Source organism: Procambarus clarkii, chromosome 43 (genome assembly GCF_040958095.1).
Source record: "Procambarus clarkii isolate CNS0578487 chromosome 43, FALCON_Pclarkii_2.0, whole genome shotgun sequence".
In the NCBI taxonomy this organism is placed as follows: domain Eukaryota; kingdom Metazoa; phylum Arthropoda; class Malacostraca; order Decapoda; family Cambaridae; genus Procambarus; species Procambarus clarkii.
Window position 1 is genome coordinate 8,659,709 of NC_091192.1, and position 20,214 is coordinate 8,679,922.

General features: G+C 52.5%; 1 protein-coding gene across 2 annotated transcripts in view; it reads right to left on the bottom strand.

Moving 5' to 3' along the window:
• Positions 1-20,214, bottom strand: part of LOC123755758 (uncharacterized) — a 157,555-nt gene that overhangs the window by 17,847 nt on the left and 119,494 nt on the right. For both annotated transcript variants that reach the window (XM_069300031.1, XM_069300030.1), the window contains exons 3-4: positions 14,009-14,050; positions 984-1,271 (exon numbers count right to left, since the gene is read on the bottom strand). In XM_069300031.1, coding sequence (XP_069156132.1) covers positions 984-1,172 — 189 coding nt within the window. In that variant the 5' untranslated portion in view covers positions 1,173-1,271; positions 14,009-14,050. The remainder of the gene's footprint in view (positions 1-983; positions 1,272-14,008; positions 14,051-20,214) is intronic.

The following is a 20,214-nucleotide window of genomic DNA, read 5'->3' on the forward strand; positions in this document are numbered from 1 at the left end:
CTGAAGACATGATAAGCAAACTACACGCCAGAAGAGGACGAAACGACGTTTCGGTCCGTCCTGGACCATTATCAAGTCGTGTGTGAACTTGATCATGGTCAGGACGGTGCGAAAGGTCATCGTTTCTCCATCTTCTGATGTATGGTTTGGTCATCGTCCACGGAGAGCCTCTGGGCTGGGCATACCAATGTATTGCAAGGGTCATTGCATAATTATTCCACGAGCATCCAGAGATCTGACAAATAATTAGAACTCGGTGAACAAATCCACAAGGGCCGTGACGAGGATTCGAACCTGCGTCCGGGAGCATCCCAGACACTGCCTTAATCGACTGAGCTCTGTGTGTGATAGAACTCGGTGTTCTACAGCCCTGAGGTGGGAGAGGAGTCAATGGGTAGTTTTGAACCATCTGTGTGTGTGTCCAGCGAAGAGGTCACCTCAGGCGGTCGTCAGGTGAGAGCACCAGTAGTTCAGTATATATCCATGACGTGTCCTGACCTAGTCCACTTGTATGATGGCCGACCATTGGTTTAGGCAGGCGCTGGACCACAAAGGAACAACTCTAGTACAAGCAGCGGAGTCCACGGTAGACAGATGCTCACTCTCCACTAATACGGCCAAATTAGTTGTGATCACTTCAGGAACTCTGGTAATTTCGCTCACCAACTTTGCATTCAAGTTTACTGCAGTTCGCCCTCAGAATTGTGTTATGGGGAATTTCCTTAACTCTAACTTTTGTGAGATACTGTTGTAGTTATGATGTAACACGCGACTGCTCCAGGAGTAACAGAGTGTAACAGCGTGATCAGGTTATATCCGTGTCACCATCAAACAGTGAAGGGTTTAAAGGTCGTCTTAGTGACGTTCGGTCTATACAGATCGTCGCCGCTCGCTCCGTGAAAGATTTGTGTTGATGTAGACTGTCTTCGGGGGACGTCTAGATAAGAGAATTATAATTTTCAGGTGGTAATATAAGACCTTACCTCGTATCTCGGGGGTTCGGCGATCACGAATCTCTTCTGAGTGTCCTGGGCGTCCATGTCTGCCCAATCAGCGTCGCTTTCCCCAGCCACGGCCTCGGGATTGGTTGAAGCAGCCCGGGGCAGCTCCCTCGCCCGGCCGCCGTCCACCAATAGCAGCACTGCCACACACACAGTTACTAACTTCAACATTGTGCCGTTGTGGCTCCAGGAACTGTTTACGTCTACTGACTTCTCACCGTTGACGTGTCTTCTGGTGACGTCTCACTTCCTCTTGGGGCTTGTGCACACCTGAAATATATAAACTACGTTAGCATTAAGTTCGATACGTGATGCTTTATAATATGATGATATATGATAATCTGATTTAGGGAACGGTACATACATACAAAATGAGTTACAGCCAGAATGTTGGATGTCTATATAAAACAAGTATATACACTATGCCTAAAGCCAATAATACGTTTCGGGCAAGTTGTGGAAAAATAAACTTAAAAACTACGACTTAAAACTAAATGAGATCAAAAGCAAGAATTGAACTGAAGTAGAAAAAAAGCTGCAATAATTACATATTGAGTAGAACAGCAGAAATTGCAACAGAACAGCAGATTGTAATTTTAACTAAATAAACAGATGGAATTAAATTTTATTAACGTTTATACATAGCAAGAATCAGCAGTTTTACAAGTTAACCATTAATCATTAAGTGGTTAACAATTTATGATTTGTTCATTAATGATGGGTGTTGTCAGGGCCCCCCTCTATGTGTCAGCCCCCCCCTATGTGTCAGCCCCCCCTATGTGTCAGCCCCCCCTATGTGTCAGCCCCCCCTATGTGTCAGCCCCCCCTATGTGTCAGACCCCCCTATGTCAGCCCCCCCTATGTGTCAGCCCCCCCTATGTGTCAGCCCCCCCTATGTGTCAGCCCCCCCTTATGTGTCAGCCCCCCTATGTGTCAGCCCCCCCTATGTGTCAGCCCCCCCTATGTGTCAGCCCCCCCTATGTGTCAGACCCCCCTATGTCAGCCCCCCCTATGTGTCAGCCCCCCCTATGTGTCAGCCCCCCCTTATGTGTCAGCCCCCCCTATGTGTCAGCCCCCCCTATGTGTCAGCCCCCCTATGTGTCAGACCCCCCTATGTCAGCCCCCCCCTATGTGTCAGCCCCCCCCTTATGTGTCAGCCCCCCCTATGTGTCAGCCCCCCCTATGTGTCAGCCCCCCCCCCTATGTGTCAGCCCCCCCCCCTATGTATCAGCCCCCCCTATGTGTCAGCCCCCCCCTATGTATCAGCCCCCCCTATGTGTCAGCCCCCCCTATGTATCAGCCCCCCCCCCCCCTATGTGTCAGCCCCCCCCTATGTATCAGCCCCCCCCTATGTGTCAGCCCCCCCCTATGTGTCAGCCCCCCCCTATGTGTCAGCCCCCCCCCCCTATGTGCCAGCCCCCCCCCTATGTGTCAGCCCCCCCCCCCCCCTATGTGTCCGGCTGTGTCAGTGTTTCTCTGTCTATTGTGAGTCATGATGGCTTCGGTGTCTTTATTCATAAATGTATATTAATAATTATTGCATGCAAAATAGAGCATAACAGTTACAAAAATCTTAAAAATGTCATTTGAAGATGAGTGATAAGTGATTAAGGAGAGCATCCTTCACCTCGAGAATGTTTATATTGACTAAATCCTCAGAGGCTTGCTGTTTGTACTCACCTAGTTGTGCTTGCAGGGGTTGAGCTCTGGCTCTTTGGTCCCGCCTCTCAACTGGCAATCAACTGATGTACAGATTCATGAGCCTACTGCCCGAAATGCTATACGTGCTATAGTGGCTTTACAAGAATGTCAAACTTAAAGTCTCTGTACTCTCATAAACCCAATGTACCTTATTGTATATAAATAAATAAATAAATACTGGGCTCTATCATATATACATTTGAAACTGTGTATGGAGTCAGCCTCCACCAAATCACTGCCTAATGTATTCCACCTGTTAACTACTCTGACACTGAAAAAGTTCTTTCTAACGTCTCTGTGGCTCATGTGGGTACTCAGTTTCCACCTGTGTCCCCTTGTTCGCGTCCCACCCGTGTTAAACAGTTTATCCTTATCCACCCTGTCAATTCCTCTGATAATTTTAGAGGAAGTGACCATACTCACGCCTCTAACTCTTCTGTCTTCCAGTGTCGTGAGGTTCAGTTCCAGTAATCATTCCTCGTAGGTTGTACCTCTCAGCCTGGTGACACACCTCTGAACCTCTCAGGCTGGTGGCACACCTCTGAACCTCTCAGCCTGGTGGCACACCTCTGAACCTCTCAGCCTGGTGGCACACCTCTGAACCTTTTCCAACTTCGTCTTGTTTGACACATTGTGGACTCCACGCTGGAGCCGAATATTACATTCTGCTGTCTAATTTATGAGGTTTACAAGGTTCTAAATGATGTGTAATTGTACTGAAGACTAGTTATATCCTGGAACACTAATGTCACTACATTTTTGGCCATTTATTAATAAATTATTTTAGGCTTAAATTAAGAAAACGCGCCAGTGAACGAACTGCTGTAAATTTGTTGCCAAGACATTACCATTGTTCAGCGTCTCCCTGCGTTGTGCTGCCACCTGTGGCGCCTTGGTGAACTACGTCGTGGGTGAGTGAAGCAACACGCGACCCGTCTCGTAAGCTCATTAAAGAAAAAAGCATTGAAAGACCTTGCATACAGTGCATTCTGTTACACATATACATTACCACACTTGTAGGAGACTGACAGCAACAGACCACACTTGTAGTAGAGACTGACAGCAACAGACCACACTTGTGAGAGACTGACAGCAACAGACAACACTTGTGAGAGACTGACAGCAACAGACAACACTTGTGAGAGACTGACAGCAACAGACAACACTTGTGAGAGACTGACCGCAACAGACAACACTTGTGAGAGACTGACAGCAACAGACAACACTTGTAGTAGAGACTGACAGCAACAGACAACACTTGTCTGAAGAACGATCGAAGAACGATCGGAAGAACGATCTTCCAGAGGGTATAGACTCATTCCTCTCGATGTTTGCTGATGATGCAAAAATTATGAGAAGAATCAAGACGGATGAAGATAGGCAGAGACTACAGGATGACCTGGATAAACTGGAGGAATGGTCTAGAAAATGGCTGCTGAAGTTCAACTCTGGAAAGTGTAAGGTGATGAAATTAGGCGAAGGGAGCAGGAGGCTGAACACAAGGTATCATCTGGGAGGGGAAATCCTGCAAGAATCAAATAGAGAGAAGGATCTGGGGGTTGATATCACACCGAACCTGTCCCCAGAGGCCCACATCAAAAGAATATCATCAGCGGCATATGCTAGACTGGCCAACATAAGAACTGCCTTCAGAAACTTGTGTAAGGAATCTTTCAGAACCCTGTATACCACTTATGTAAGACCAATCCTGGAGTATGCAGCTCCAGCCTGGAGTCCATACCTAGTTAAACACAAGACAAAGTTAGAGAAGATTCAGCGGTATGCCACCAGGCTCGTCCCGGAACTGAGAGGATTGAGCTACGAGGAAAGGCTAAAGGAGCTGAACCTCACATCCCTGGAAAACAGAAGAGTAAGGGGAGACATGATAACCACCTACAAAATTCTCAGGGGAATTGACAGGGTGGACAAAGACAAACTCTTCAGCACGGGTGGGACACGAACAAGGGGACACAGGTGGAAACTTAGTACCCAGATGAGCCACAGAGACGTTAGAAAGAATTTTTTCAGTGTCAGAGTAGTTAATAAATGGAATGCACTAGGAAGTGATGTGGTGGAGGCTGACTCCATACACAGTTTCAAATGTAGGTATGATAGAGCCCAGTAGGCTCAGGAATCTGTACACCAGTTGATTGACAGTTGAGAGGCGGGACCAAAGAGCCAAAGCTCAACCCCCGCAAGCACAATTAGGTGAGTACAATTAGGTGAGTACTTGTGAGAGACTGACAGCAACAAACCCATACCTACAGCATCACATGTTCAACCATCGGTTCTTCGCCCAGCAGATGCTAGCACAGTTTTGGTGTTGTCCGGACCATGGCTCTGACAATGGCCACCGTTTGTGTTGATGGTGATGGTGGTGGGTGGGGCGCGGGGTGGTGGTGGTGGGTGGGGCGCGGGGTGGTGACGGGGGGGGGGGGGCGCCTCACCACGCCCCTCACCCCTCCCGCGGCCTGGTGACAGGTGATGTATAGGAAGTAAAGGTTGTCTGGTGAGCGGCATTCATCACCACCTCGGCTCGTCCTCCCACTTTCTACTGTAATACGGTCATTACCCTCACTCCCTCATACTGCTGTCTTGGCCTCAAGATTATATTATATTTAGGGGCCTCGTAGCCTGGTGGATAGCGCGCAGGACTCGTAATTCTGTGGCGCGGGTTCGATTCCCGCACGAGGCAGAAACAAATGGGCAAAGTTTCTTTCACCCGGAATGCCCCTGTTACCTAGCAGTAAATAGGTACCTGGGAGTTAGTCAGCTGTCACGGGCTGCTTCCTGGGGGTGGAGGCCTGGTCGAGGACCGGGCCGCGGGGAGACTAAAGCCCCGAAATCATCTCATCTCAAGATAACTCAAGGCTCCTATAGCTAGTAGTACAGTCGGGCGCGCTCTCGACGCACATTCCATAGTTCTGGGTTCGAGTTCCAGGCGGGACAGAAATGATTGCTCACATTTCCTTTCACCTAATGCCTGTGTTCACCTAGGAGCAAGTAGGTACTCAGGAGTTAGTCAGCATGTTGTTGGGTACATCCTGGGCGGGGTTAGTAATTCGACCTTGGAGAGGAGGGAGGACCTCGATATAAGCCTAAGGTATATGAATACACTCTGGCTTCCTGTCCCCGACACAATGAATTATTCAAATGATATGGCAGTAAGTTTTGGGAAGGAGGGGATCTTTCCTTAACTAAGTGGCATAATATGTGAACACTTACGCTACGGCACATTATTACTTTAGAAAAATCGAAAACTGATGTGGGAAAAGATGTTCTCGTTTGGTACAAACGAGAACATCACATTGACTCATTGTGAAGTGTGTGGGCTGCGGGAGGGTTGTGAAGTGTGTGGGCTGCGGGAGGGTTGTAAAGTGTGTGGGCTGCGGGAGGGTTGTAAAGTGTGTGGGCTGCGGGAGGGTTGTAAAGTGTGTGGGCTGCGGGAGGGTTGTAAAGTGTGTGGGCTGCTGGAGGGTTGTAAAGTGTGTGGGCTGCGGGAGGGCTGTAAAGTGTGTGGGCTGCGGGAGGGTTGTGAAGTGTGTGGGCTGCGGGAGGGTTGTAAAGTGTGTGGGCTGCGGGAGGGCTGTAAAGTGTGTGGGCTGCGGGAGGGTTGTGAAGTGTGTGGGCTGCGGGAGGGTTGTAAAGTGTGTGGGCTGCGGGAGGGTTGTGAAGTGTGTGGGCTGCGGGAGGGTTGTGAAGTGTGTGGGCTGCGGGAGGGTTGTGAAGTGTGTGGGCTGCGGGAGGGCTGTGAAGTGTGTGGGCTGCGGGAGGGCTGTGAAGTAAAAGCGTGTGTGTGTATTTGCTATTTGTTTCTGAATTATCGAGCTGTTAGCTCTTGGACTCCGCCTTTCTAACCGTCGGTTGTCTAATGAACTGACTCCTGACCTATTTTTCTTCTATCATATCTACTGCATATTTCTAACACACACATCCCCAGGATGCCGCCCGTAGCAGCTGTCTACCTCGCAGGTACCCATTTACTGCTAGGTGAAGTAAGGCGTCAGTGTCCACTTGTTTTTGCTTCGATCAGGAATCGAACCCGTGCCTTTAGGACTACGACTCCGAATGCTGTCCACTTGGCTGTGAGGCTCTTTGTGTGTAAGTGTGTGTATACACACATGTGATTGTGTGCTTGCACTTATACATGTGCGTGTGTACATGTGTGTGTGTACATATACCAGCAGACAGTAATTTAGCAGTGTAACCAATGCTTCACGGACCATCAACGATTCTCGCTTCGATTGGCTAGTTATTATGTCACGCACTTAGCGCCAGGGTCGTGACATTAGTCCTCGTCAGTAGGGATGTCACACCCTCGTCAGTACCCACCAAACACACACCGAAACTACGACGTTGGTGCAACGTTCGAGCAAGTTTTAACACCTCCTAACCAGTTATAACAACCAATATAGCAAGTTGTAACAACGTTGTAATACGTCATAAACACGTTAAGCCAAGATGTAGCAACTTTATTTCAAGTTGTTACAAGCGGAAAGTAGAGACAGTTTCGGTTTGTGTTTCCAGGGTAGGGATGTCACACCCTCGTCAGTAGGGATGTCACACCCTCGTCAGTAGGGATGTCACACCCTCGTCAGTAGGGATGTGTGTGACGGAGCCCGTCCACCCGCCCCATCCTTCACCGACTTACAATACTGCCAGATTTTAAGAGTTTTTTATATAATTTTTTATGGGTGTTTCGCCTAGTGGTTGTTCCGTTTGTCCGTTGCTTGTGGTTAATGTGTGTGAACCTCGTCAGTGGTTCATGTTTAGTTATCAGTTAGTAGTACTGGGTACAGCTGTCACCTTCCCCTCATGCCTCACGTCACGTCCACTCTCCTCACTTGTCCCCTCACATCACCCGTCATCTTGCCTGTAACTCCCTCACCTGGAAGAGTTACAGGCTAGATGACGGGTGATGTGAGGAGACTGAGTCATCACAGCATACAAGTCAAACTGTAGTCTGAGTCCTCACAGTAGTCTGAGTCCGCACAGTAGTCTGAATCCTCACAGTAGTCTGAGTTCTCGCAGTAGTCTGAGGTCCACTGTTGTCCCACACTCAGGCTTCAGCACACATGGAAGCAACGGCTGCCAATGACTCCGTCACAGATGCAGTTGTACTGTACTTGGTGCGTGTAGCATCCCCGACCCTCCAAGTTTTTGTTCTACCACAGACGTAGCCATATATTTACAATACTAACCAGCATAAATGCATTTTCTTCTGTCTTCCATGGATAGCGTTAGAGATCTGATAGACATATAGTTATCTATATGTCCAGATTTCCTACAACCTAGAAAGCTATATACTACGAAGTTTATGAGAGGTAGTCGCTGGCAAACGGCCTCCTTCCCTTTCGCTAATCCACAGACGGGGTCCGATCCTCCTGTCCCAGGTGCCGGATGTGCGGTACCTGTTAGGCCGCCGCTCAAGTCGAGACCATCATACTCGGTATCGGTCTTCTACGTGACGATGCCTGACTAGCTACCTGAGGCCACAGTGTTCAAGATACCAGCCAGCCATAACTATAAGTCAGCTCCCACAGGTACAGAAGACTGTGTGATAGACTGGCACGTCAGCCGTCAGTGTTCACGGCCCTGCCAGCTGCACGCTCGCCTGCCTGGTGAAGATTGATCCCTCATGCCACACGGAGCAGTATATCGTGAAGAAGAAGATAGCAGCAACGGTTTCTGGTGAATTCCTTGCAACCAGACCGCTATCACAAGGCTAGTTACACTACCATCTGCACAGTTCTATATTAACACATCTTCAGAAGGAATGCTCCTTCTGAAGATGTATTAATATACGAAAGTACTTAAGGAAATTCCTGTTTCAATTTTCCTCCGTGGTCTGACACTGTCATATTTTTAATCACGTATTTATTTTCGTGATTTACACACACACACACACACACACACACACACGGTGAGAGTTACGGTGAGGGATGAGACCTCCGATTGGCGTGAAGTCACCAGTGGAGTCCCACAGGGCTCTGTACTCGGTCCTATCTTGTTTCTGATATATGTAAATGATCTCCCAGAGGGTATCGATTCATTTCTCTCAATGTTTGCGGACGATGCTAAAATTATGAGAAGGATACAACAGAAGAGGACTGTTTGAGGCTTCAAGAAGACCTAGACAAGCTGAAGGAATGGTCGAACAAATGGTTGTTAGAGTTTAACCCAACCAAATGTAATGTAATGAAGATAGGTGTAGGGAGCAGGAGGCCAGATACAAGGTATCATTTGGGAGAGGAAATTCTTCAGGAGTCAGAGAAGGAAATAGACTTGGGGGTTGATATCACGCCAGACCTGTCTCCTGCAGCACATATCAAGCGGATAACATCAGTGGCATATGCCAGGCTGGCCAACATACGAATGGCATTCAGAAACTTGAGTAAAGAATCATTCAGAACTTTGTATACTACATATGTCAGGCCAATCCTGGAGTATGCAGCCCCAGCATGGAGTCCATATCTAGTCAAGGATAAGACTAAACTGGAAAAGGTTCAAAGGTTTGCCACCAGACTAGTACCCGAGCTGAGAGGTATGAGCTACGAGGAGAGACTACGGGAATTAAACCTCACTTCGCTGGAAGACAGAAGAGTTAGGGGGGACATGATCACCACATTCAAGATTCTGAAGGAAATTGATAGGGTAGATAAAGACAGTCTATTTAACACAAGGGGAACACGCACTAGGGGACACAGGTGGAAACTGAGTGCCCAAATGAGCCACAGAGATATTAGAAAGAACTTTTTTAGTGTCAGAGTGGTTGACAAATGGAATGCATTAGGAAGTGATGTGGTGGAGGCTGACTCCATACACAGTTTCAAGTGTAGATATGATAGAGCCCAATAGGCTCAGGAACCTGAACACCTGTTGATTGACGGTTGAGAGGCGGGACCAAAGAGCCAGAGCTCAACCCCCGCAAGCACAACTAGGTGAGTACGCACACACTCCCCCCCCCCCCCTGTGTATCCCCTCAGGCTATAACTCGACACCAGCTGACTCCAGGGTACATATTTACTGCTAAGTGAACAAAGGCATTAGGTGAAAAGAAAAGTGCCCATTTATTTTTGTCCCTGTCACATTTTCGTCATCGTCCTAGGTTCGCGATTCGAACCTGGGATCCCAGAATGTGAGCCGAGAATTGAAGCCAACAGTTTTATCCATAGATAATGGTTAATATTAGATTTCACTTACTACTTATTCACTCAAATTAAAAAAAATTGGCCATTGTTCTTCCATGTAATTACCTCACATACATTATATATGCCGGCAACACTCTATGTATTAGTGCTTTGGGCGTTGTACTGCCCGGCCCATGATTCATACAGTACGATTTTTCCTATCTATGTATGTATGTATATGTATATTTGAATGTATGTATGTATATGTATATTTGTATGTATGTATTTTTGCATAATAAAGATTATTATTATTAATATATAAAGATGATTATTATAACAAATGGGGCTGAACACTAGATGCCATTAGAGAAAACCGTCGTGGGCGAGCAGTATACTGTGCAGGGGAGACTTTGTTAAACACGCTGGTGAGTATTAGTTTCTCTGGACAAGGGGGAGGAATCTCTCCACTCACAATATAGCACAAACATATCTCCGAACTGAGACTGTAGTGAGCTGTAATTGGTGGATGAACTAGTGGCATCAGTGCACAGATGGTGGCGATGATTGGTGGTGAGGTGGGAGTGCCTTGAGGTTGACTACTAACCTACATACGAGCGAGGACCAGTCACCAGCTCCTGCCTCGGGTTCCTCTTCCTCTGCTCTCTACTCGTAACAAAAAAAGTTGTATTTCATGCAGTTTCTAATTTAGTCAATAATAACTACGTTGAAACAAGTTTTTGCTTCATAAAGCCCGTGAGCCTCGGCATATTAGCTTGTCCTTAGTGTTCACAGGACCCCTGGTGGCTTGTCCTTAGTGTTCACAGGACCCACTGGTGGCTTGTCCTTAGTGTTCACAGGACCCGCTGGTGGCTTGTCATTAGTGTTCACAGGACCCACTGGTGGCTTGTCCTTAGTGTTCACAGGACCCACTGGTGGCTTGTCCTTAGTGTTCACAGGACCCCTGGTGGCTTGTCCTTAGTGTTCACAGGACCCACTGGTGGCTTGTCCTTAGTGTTCACAGGACCCCTGGTGGCTTGTCCTTAGTGTTCACAGGACCCCTGGTGGCTTGTCCTTAGTGTTCACAGGACCCCTGGTGGCTTGTCCTTAGTGTTCACAGGACCCCTGGTGGCTTGTCCTTAGTGTTCACAGGACCCCCTGGTGGCTTGTCCTTAGTGTTCACAGGACCCGCTGGTGGCTTGTCCTTAGTGTTCACAGGACCCCCTGGTGGCTTGTCCTTAGTGTTCACAGGACCCCTGGTGGCTTGTTCTTAGTGTTCACAGGACCCGCTGGTGGCTTGTCCTTAGTGTTCACAGGACCCCCTGGTGGCTTGTCCTTAGTGTTCACAGGACCCGCTGGTGGCTTGTCCTTAGTGTTCACAGGACCCCCTGGTGGCTTGTCCTTAGTGTTCACAGGACCCCTGGTGGCTTGTCCTTAGTGTTCACAGGACCCGCTGGTGGCTTGTCCTTAGTGTTCACAGGACCCCCTGGTGGCTTGTCCTTAGTGTTCACAGGACCCGCTGGTGGCTTGTCCTTAGTGTTCACAGGACCCCCTGGTGGCTTGTCCTCAGTGTTCACAGGACCCCTGGTGGCTTGTCCTTAGTGTTCACAGGACCCGCTGGTGGCTTGTCCTTAGTGTTCACAGGACCCTCTGGTGGCTTGTCCTTAGTGTTCACAGGACCCGCTGGTGGCTTGTCCTTAGTGTTCACAGGACCCCCTGGTGGCTTGTCCTTAGTGTTCACAGGACCCCCTGGTGGCTTGTCCTTAGTGTTCACAGGACCCTTGGTGGCTTGTCCTTAGTGTTCACAGGACCCCTGGTGGCTTGTCCTTAGTGTTCACAGGACCCCCTGGTGGCTTGTCCTTAGTGTTCACAGGACCCGCTGGTGGCTTGTCCTTAGTGTTCACAGGACCCCCTGGTGGCTTGTCCTTAGTGTTCACAGGACCCCTGGTGGCTTGTTCTTAGTGTTCACAGGACCCGCTGGTGGCTTGTCCTTAGTGTTCACAGGACCCCCTGGTGGCTTGTCCTTAGTGTTCACAGGACCCGCTGGTGGCTTGTCCTTAGTGTTCACAGGACCCCCTGGTGGCTTGTCCTTAGTGTTCACAGGACCCCTGGTGGCTTGTCCTTAGTGTTCACAGGACCCGCTGGTGGCTTGTCCTTAGTGTTCACAGGACCCCCTGGTGGCTTGTCCTTAGTGTTCACAGGACCCGCTGGTGGCTTGTCCTTAGTGTTCACAGGACCCCCTGGTGGCTTGTCCTCAGTGTTCACAGGACCCCTGGTGGCTTGTCCTTAGTGTTCACAGGACCCGCTGGTGGCTTGTCCTTAGTGTTCACAGGACCCTCTGGTGGCTTGTCCTTAGTGTTCACAGGACCCGCTGGTGGCTTGTCCTTAGTGTTCACAGGACCCCCTGGTGGCTTGTCCTTAGTGTTCACAGGACCCCCTGGTGGCTTGTCCTTAGTGTTCACAGGACCCTTGGTGGCTTGTCCTTAGTGTTCACAGGACCCTTGGTGGCTTGTCCTTAGTGTTCACAGGACCCTTGGTGGCTTGTCCTTAGTGTTCACAGAACCCTTGGTGGCTTGTCCTTAGTGTTCACAGGACCCCCTGGTGGCTTGTCCTTAGTGTTCACAGGACCCTTGGTGGCTTGTCCTTAGTGTTCACAGGACCCTTGGTGGCTTGTCCTTAGTGTTCACAGAACCCCTGGTGGCTTGTCCTTAGTGTTCACAGGACCCCCTGGTGGCTTGTCCTTAGCGTTCACAGGACCCTTGGTGGCTTGTCCTTAGTGTTCACAGGACCCGCTGGTGGCTTGTCCTTAGTGTTCACAGGACCCGCTGGTGGCTTGTCCTTAGTGTTCACAGGACCCGCTGGTGGCTTGTCCTTAGTGTTCACAGGACCCCTGGTGGCTTGTCCTTAGTGTTCACAGGACCCGCTGGTGGCTTGTCCTTAGTGTTCACAGGACCCGCTGGTGGCTTGTCCTTAGTGTTCACAGGACCCCTGGTGGCTTGTCCTTAGTGTTCACAGGACCCCTGGTGGCTTGTCCTTAGTGTTCACAGGACCCGCTGGTGGCTTGTCCTTAGTGTTCACAGGACCCGCTGGTGGCTTGTCCTTAGTGTTCACAAGACCCGCTGGTGGCTTGTCCTTTGTGTTCACAGGACCCCCTGGTGGCTTGTCCTTAGTGTTCACAGGACCCGCTGGTGGCTTGTCCTGTGCTCATTAGCCACACATATCACATGTGTCAACAGTTTGCCACACATACCACATGTGTCGACAATTAGCCACACATACCACATGTGTCAACAATTAGCCACACATACCACATGTGTCAACAGTTAGCCACACATACCACATGTGTCAACAGTTAGCCACACATACCACATGTGTCAACAGTTAGCCACACATACCACATGTGTCAACAGTTAGCCACACATACCACATATGTCAACAGTTAGCCACACATACCACATGTGTCAACAATTAGCCACACATACCACATGTGTCAACATTACACGTCCTTGTTACCAGACTTGGCTCCAGGTATCAGTATTTATTTTCAAATAAATTATAAAGATTTGCCGACCAAAATATGAATGAGCCAGTGAGAACTTGTCATTAATGCATTGTCGATATGTTGCACTCCATCGTGCTTTGAAGAACTGTCCATCTGGCCGATGGCTTGGTCATGTCCAGTTTCAAGGACTTCCAGACGTCACCCACACTCTAGGTAAACAACTGACCAGTAGGGTTTATGGACTTCCAGACGTCACCCACACTCTAGGTAAACAACTGACCAGTAGGGTTTATGGACTTCCAGACGTCACCCACACTCTAGGTAAACAACTGACCAGTAGGGTTTATGGACTTCCAGACGTCACCCACACTCTAGGTAAACAACTGACCAGTAGAGTTTATGGGCTTCCAGACGTCACCCACACTCTAGGTAAACAACTGACCAGCGGGGTTTATGGACTTCCAGACGTCACCCACACTCTAGGTAAACAACTGACCAGTAGGGTTTATGGACTTCCAGACGTCACCCACACTCTAGGTAAACAACTGACCAGTAGGGTTTATGGACTTCCAGACGTCACCCACACTCTAGGTAAACAACTGACCAGCGGGGTTTATGGGCTTCCAGACGTCACCTCCACCTTCCCTGAAGTATCCCTGCTGCCACTCCCAACTCACCTTGGTGTCAAACACCGCCAGCCGCCGCCATTGCCATCGTTCCTGGGAAGGAAAACAACATTGTTACAAGTTGTGACGGGCTCTGGACCTGAGTTGGTCATACTCTCAACATGTGAGCAATGTTACTACATTATAGTTGATCATTACATATTACCTGTTGTAATTGTCATCTGTTAACACTCAAGTATCAGTCCTTCAGAGTCTGGGCCGTTAATGTCCTCAACTACAAAGTGAAGGGTGAAGTGTTCTTGGTGTGGGTACTGTCGGACATGTGTGGTATTGGTACTTCTGTCTCTCTCTCTCTCTCTCTCTCTCTCTCTCTCTCTCTCTCTCTCTCTCTCTCTCTCTCTCTCTCTCTCTCTCTCTCTCTCTCTCTCTCTCTCTCTCTCTCTCTCTCTCTCTCTCTCTCTCTCTCTCTCTCTCTCTCTCTCTCTCTCTCTCTCTCTCTCTCTCTCTCTCTCTCTCTCTCTCTCTCTCTCTCTCTCTCTCTCTCTCTCTCTCTCTCTCTCTCTCTCTCTCTCTCTCTCTCTCTCTCTCTCTCTCTCTCTCTCTCTCTCTCTCTCTCTCTCTCTCTCTCTCTCTCTCTCTCTCTCTCTCTCTCTCTCTCTCTCTCTCTCTCTCTCTCTCTCTCTCTCTCTCTCTCTCTCTCTCTCTCTCTCTCTCTCTCTCTCTCTCTCTCTCTCTCTCTCTCTCTCTCTCTCTCTCTCTCTCTCTCTCTCTCTCTCTCTCTCTCTCTCTCTCTCTCTCTCTCTCTCTCTCTCTCTCTCTCTCTCTCTCTCTCTCTCTCTCTCTCTCTCTCTCTCTCTCTCTCTCTCTCTCTCTCTCTCTCTCTCTCTCTCTCTCTCTCTCTCTCTCTCTCTCTCTCTCTCTCTCTCTCTCTCTCTCTCTCTCTCTCTCTCTCTCTCTCTCTCTCTCTCTCTCTCTCTCTCTCTCTCTCTCTCTCTCTCTCTCTCTCTCTCTCTCTCTCTCTCTCTCTCTCTCTCTCTCTCAGTGTAGATTGTAGAGTGTACGTCACTTTGGACGTACACTCTACAAAAGTCCAGAAATCGTCGTATCAGGAAACAGAAGCGCCTCGCGAAATTGAGACACTGTCCGGTTGTCTGTTGTGGGTCCTATGGTAGGTTAGGAGAGGGCACTTTAGTACGACAGTTTCTTGACGTTGGCAACCCTTAAGAGGACGGTCCACTCTCACTAGTGTCTCCGCTAGCTGAGCTTGGTGGCCTAGCAGGCCAGTCGCCCCGAGGTCCAGCCTTACCGGGGGCATGTCATCATTTATATTGTCATTCAAGGTGGTTCCCGCCGCCTCGTTGTACAACGAGGCGGCGGGAACAGACTCTAAATACCCAGGAGAATGAGACATGATTTTTGGCATTACTCGGTAACGGTTCGAGACCCAAGACTTGAGTTAAAGAGTCGAGACAGGGATCCCAACACCTTGTGTAGATCAACCTTTCCCGGTGGAGGCGGAGTTGATAAATTGTGAGGGACGGGACGCAGCTCCTGTGCCCCGCCTCCCGTGGCTTCCTCTGCTCGTATCCTCCGAGGGTAAGGTGTCACTACGGTGGGGAAGTTGGTCCTCCTGTGGGAAAGTTGGTCCTCTTGTGTGGAAGTTGGTCCTCTTGTGGGGAAGTTGGTCCTCCTGTGGGGAAGTTGGTCCTCTTGTGTGGAAGTTGGTCCTCTTGTGGGGAAGTTGGTCCTCCTGTGTGGAAGTTGGTTCTCTTGTGGGGAAGTTGGTCCTCTTGTGTGGAAGTTGGTCCTCCTGTGTGGAAGTTGGTCCTTTTGTGTGAAAGTTGATCCTCCTGTGGGGGAAGTTGGTCCTCTTGTGGGGAAGTTGGTCCTCTTGTGGGGAAGTTGGTCCTCTTGTGTGGAAGTTGGTCCTCTTGTGGGGAAGTTGGTCCTCTTGTGGGGAAGTTGGTCCTCCTGTGGGGAAGTTGGTCCTCTCGTGGGGAAGTTGGTCCTCTTGTGGGGAAGTTGGTCCTCCTGTGTGGAAGTTGTGCCACTGTCTGTGAGACTCCCACTTGTGAGGCTACAGTGTCTTTTGTACCTTTAATGTGACTTAATGTAAAGTATTATATAGAGATGGTAACTGATGACCATAACATCTGAGGGCTGTCTGTCTACCTCCCCCCCCCCCCTCCTGTAGTACTGGCTGACTGGTTGCTTAGTGTACTTACCAGTCAGTATCTGTCACTGACTTCTGCCCTCCTGGCACCTATTGCAGAGTTAAACTATTCTGATGTTTTAATTTTTTGCCTAATATGACATGTAAAGTTTAGGATGGAGGTGGCTTCCACAGCTTCTTCTGTCATCTTTCAATGCATTCTTCTAATTGTTGACCACCCGTACGAGGTCCGAGTATTTCCTTACATTTCTTCGGCTCAGTTGCGTTTCCAGCTTCCACTTGTGTCTTCTTGTCCTCCTTTCTTCCACTATCAAGAGGTCTCCAAGACCACCTTGTCAACCCCTCAGTGTCTTCAAGTGTTCCTGCTCTCCTCTACGGTTGTGAGATTCAGTTCCCTTAACATGTCCTCATATCTTAACCCTCTGAGTCCTCCCATTAAACTTATTCCAAATCTTTAAACTTTTTTTCAATTTTGGTTCTAAGCTTCATACGGTGCGGAGTTGCATATTGCAGTATGCAAATTACCATAAAATTACAGTATGATGTATAAGGTAATGTTTGGCAGCTGTTGTATGCAGGCGATGAGTCACGATAACGTGGCTGAAGCATGTTGACCAGACCACACACTAGAAAGTGAAGGGACGACGACGTTTCGGTCCGCCCTGGACTATTCTCAAGTCGATGTATGTTGTATGCTCTGATGTTACCGTGTGTGTGTGTGTGTGTGTGTGTGTGTGTGTGGGTGTGTGTGTGTGTGTGTGTGTGTGTGTGTGTGTGTGTGTGTGTGTGTGTGTGTGTGTGTGTGTTTGTCTGTCTCTGGTGTTAGTGTTGCAATTAATATCCACCACCAAATCTCTTTCTCTAATTCCGGTAGTTTCCTCTTCCCTTGTTGCGTTGGTAACCTCTGATACCCTTTTTTCATTTCCCATCTTAATTACCTTACACTACTCGGGACTGAATTCTTGCAACCATTGTTATGTTAGCTCACTGCCTCGGGTAGGTTATTCACATACATTACAAACAGTAGTGGTCCCAGGACCAAGCATTTGGGACCACGTTTATTACCTTTCTCCAGGTCGAAACCCCTCTCTAAATGTGACTGTTTTACATCCCTTAGGGACTCCCTTACCAGATTCACAATTTGCTCAGTTAGCCCAGCTTACTTCTCCCTATTACACAATAACTTTTCATAAGGAACTGTACGAAATGCAATTTGGCAATCAAGAAAACTTCAGTCTAGGCAGCCTGCATTCCCCGTTCTAAATCCATGTTGTTCTTTCATTACAAAGTTATCCTCCACACTTGCTTAATTGTTCTCATCCTGATTATGTCCTCCGTCACTTTACACGGAGGACGTGTCAGCGGCACTGGTCTCCACTTTAGTGCCCCCTCAACCTTTCTCATAATAACACTACTGCCTTTTTCCAGAATTGTGGGAGATTTACTGTTTCAAGGGTTTTATTTAAAATATATTTAGTTGTGACAAGGATGGAGGGTTGAGAGGGAGGGAAGGATGGCCACGTGGGGCGGGGGGGGGGGAGGGTGTGGCCACGTGGGGCGGGGGGAGAGGGTGTGGCCACGTGGGGCGGGGGGGGGGAGGGTGTGGCCACGTGGGGCGGGGGGGGGAGGGTGTGGCCACGTGAGGCGGGGGGGGGGGAGGGTGTGGCCACGTGGGGCGGAGGGGGGAGGGTGTGGCCACGTGGGGCAGGGGGGGTGTGGCCACGTGGGGCGGGGGGGGAGGGTGTGGCCACGTGGGGCGGGGGGGGAGGGTGTGGCCACGTGGGGCGGGGGGGAGGGTGGGGCGGGGGGGGAGGGTGTGGCCACGTGGGGCGGGGGGGGGGAGGGTGTGGCCACGTGGGGCGGGGGAGGGTGTGGCCACGTGGGGCGGGGGAGGGTGTGGACACGTGGGGCGGGGAGGAGGGTGTGGCCACGTGGGGCGGGGGGGAGGGTGTGGCCACGTGGGGCGGGGGGGAGGGTGTGGCCACGTGGGGCGGGGGGAGGGTGTGGCCACGTGGGGTGGGGGGAGGTTGTGGCCACGTGGGGCGGGGGGGGAGGGTGTGGCCACGTGGGGCGGGGGGAGGGTGTGGCAACGTGGGGCGGGGGGGGAGGGTGTGGCCACGTGAGGCGGGGGGGAGGGTGTGGCCAAGTGGGGCGGGGGGGAGGGTGTGGCAACGTGGGGCGGGGGGGGAGGGTGTGGCCACGTGAGGCGGGGGGGAAGGGTGTGGCCACGTGAGGCGGGGGGGAGGGTGTGGCCACGTGGGGCGGGGGGGAGGGTGTGGCCACGTGGGGCGGGGGGGAGGGTGTGGCCACGTGGGGCGGGGGGAAAGGGTGTGGCCACGTGGGGCGGGGGGGAGGGTGTGGCCACGTGGGGCGGGGGGGGAGGGTGTGGCCACGTGGGGCGGGGGGGAGGGTGTGGCCACGTGGGGCGGGGGGGGGGAGGGTGTGGCCACGTGGGGCGGGGGGGAGGGTGTGGCCACGTGGGGCGGGGGGGAGGGTGTGGCCACGTGGGGCGGGGGGGGAGGGTGTGGCCACGTGGGGCGGGGGGGGAGGGTGTGGCCACGTGGGGCGGGGGGGAGGGTGTGGCCACGTGGGGCGGGGGGGGAGGGTGTGGCCGCGGGGGGAAAGGGTGTGGCCACGTGGGGCGGGGGGGAGGGTGTGGCCACGTGGGGCGGGGGGGAGGGTTGTGGCCACGTGGGGCGGGGGGGGAGGGTGTGGCCACGTGAGGCGGGGGGGAGGGTGTGGCTACGTGGGGCGGGGGGGGAGGGTGTGGCCACGTGGGGCGGGGGGGGAGGGTGTGGCCACGTGGGGCGGGGGGGGGGAGGGTGTGGCCACGTGGGGCGGGGGGGGGGAGGGTGTGGCCACGTGGGGCGGGGGGGTGTGGCCACGTGGGGCGGGGGGGAGGGTGTGGCCACGTGGGGCGGGGGGAGGGTGTGGCCACGTGGGGTGGGGGGAGGGTGTGGCCACGTGGGGCGGGGGGGGAGGATGTGGCCACGTGAGGCGGGGGGGAGGGTGTGGCCAAGTGGGGCGGGGGGGAGGGTGTGGCCAAGTGGGGCGGGGGGGAGGGTGTGGCAACGTGGGGCGGGGGGGGAGGGTGTGGCCACGTGAGGCGGGGGGGGAGGGTGTGGCCACGTGAGGCGGGGGGGAGGGTGTGGCCAAGTGGGGCGGGGGGGAGGGTGTGGCAACGTGGGGCGGGGGGGAGGGTGTGGCCACGTGGGGCGGGGGAGGGTGTGGCCACGTGGGGCGGGGGGGAGGGTGTGGCCACGTGGGGCGGGGGGGAGGGTGTGGCCACGTGGGGCGGGGGGGAGGGTGTGGCCACGTGGGGCGGGGGGGGAGGGTGTGGCCACGTGGGGCGGGGGGGGGAGGGGTGTGGCCACGTGGGGCGGGGGGGAGGGTGTGGCCACGTGGGGCGGGGGGGGAGGGGTGTGGCCACGTGGGGCGGGGGGGGAGGGTGTGGCCACGTGGGGCGGGGGGGAGGGTGTGGCCACGTGGGGCGGGGGGGAGGGTGTGGCCACGTGGGGCGGGGGGGAGGGTGTGGCCACGTGGGGCGGGGGGGGAGGGTGTGGCCACGTGGGGCGGGGGGGGGGAGGGGTGTGGCCACGTGGGGCGGGGGGGAGGGTGTGGCCACGTGGGGCGGGGGGGGAGGGGTGTGGCCACGTGGGGCGGGGGGGGAGGGTGTGGCCACGTGGGGCCACACCCACCCACAGGAAGGTTGCGACAGCCGCAATAAACTACACATCGTGACCTGTGAGGGACGACCAGCCGGCCCTGGACCCTCTTGCTCACCTTTACTGTGAGGCAGGGAAGGTGGGTGAGGCAGGGAAGGTGGGTGAGGCAGGGAAGGTGGGTGAGGCAGGGAAGGTGGGTGAGGCAGGGAAGGTGGGGGAGGCAGGGAAGGTGGGTGAGGCAGGGAAGGTGGGTGAGGCAGGGAAGGTGGGTGAGGCAGGGAAGGTGGGTGAGGCAGGGAAGGTGGGTGAGGCAGGGAAGGTGGGGGAGGCAGGGAAGGTGGGTGAGGCAGGGAAGGTGGGTGAGGCAGGGAAGGTGTGGGAGGCAGGGAAGGTGGGTGAGGCAGGGAAGGTGGGGGGGG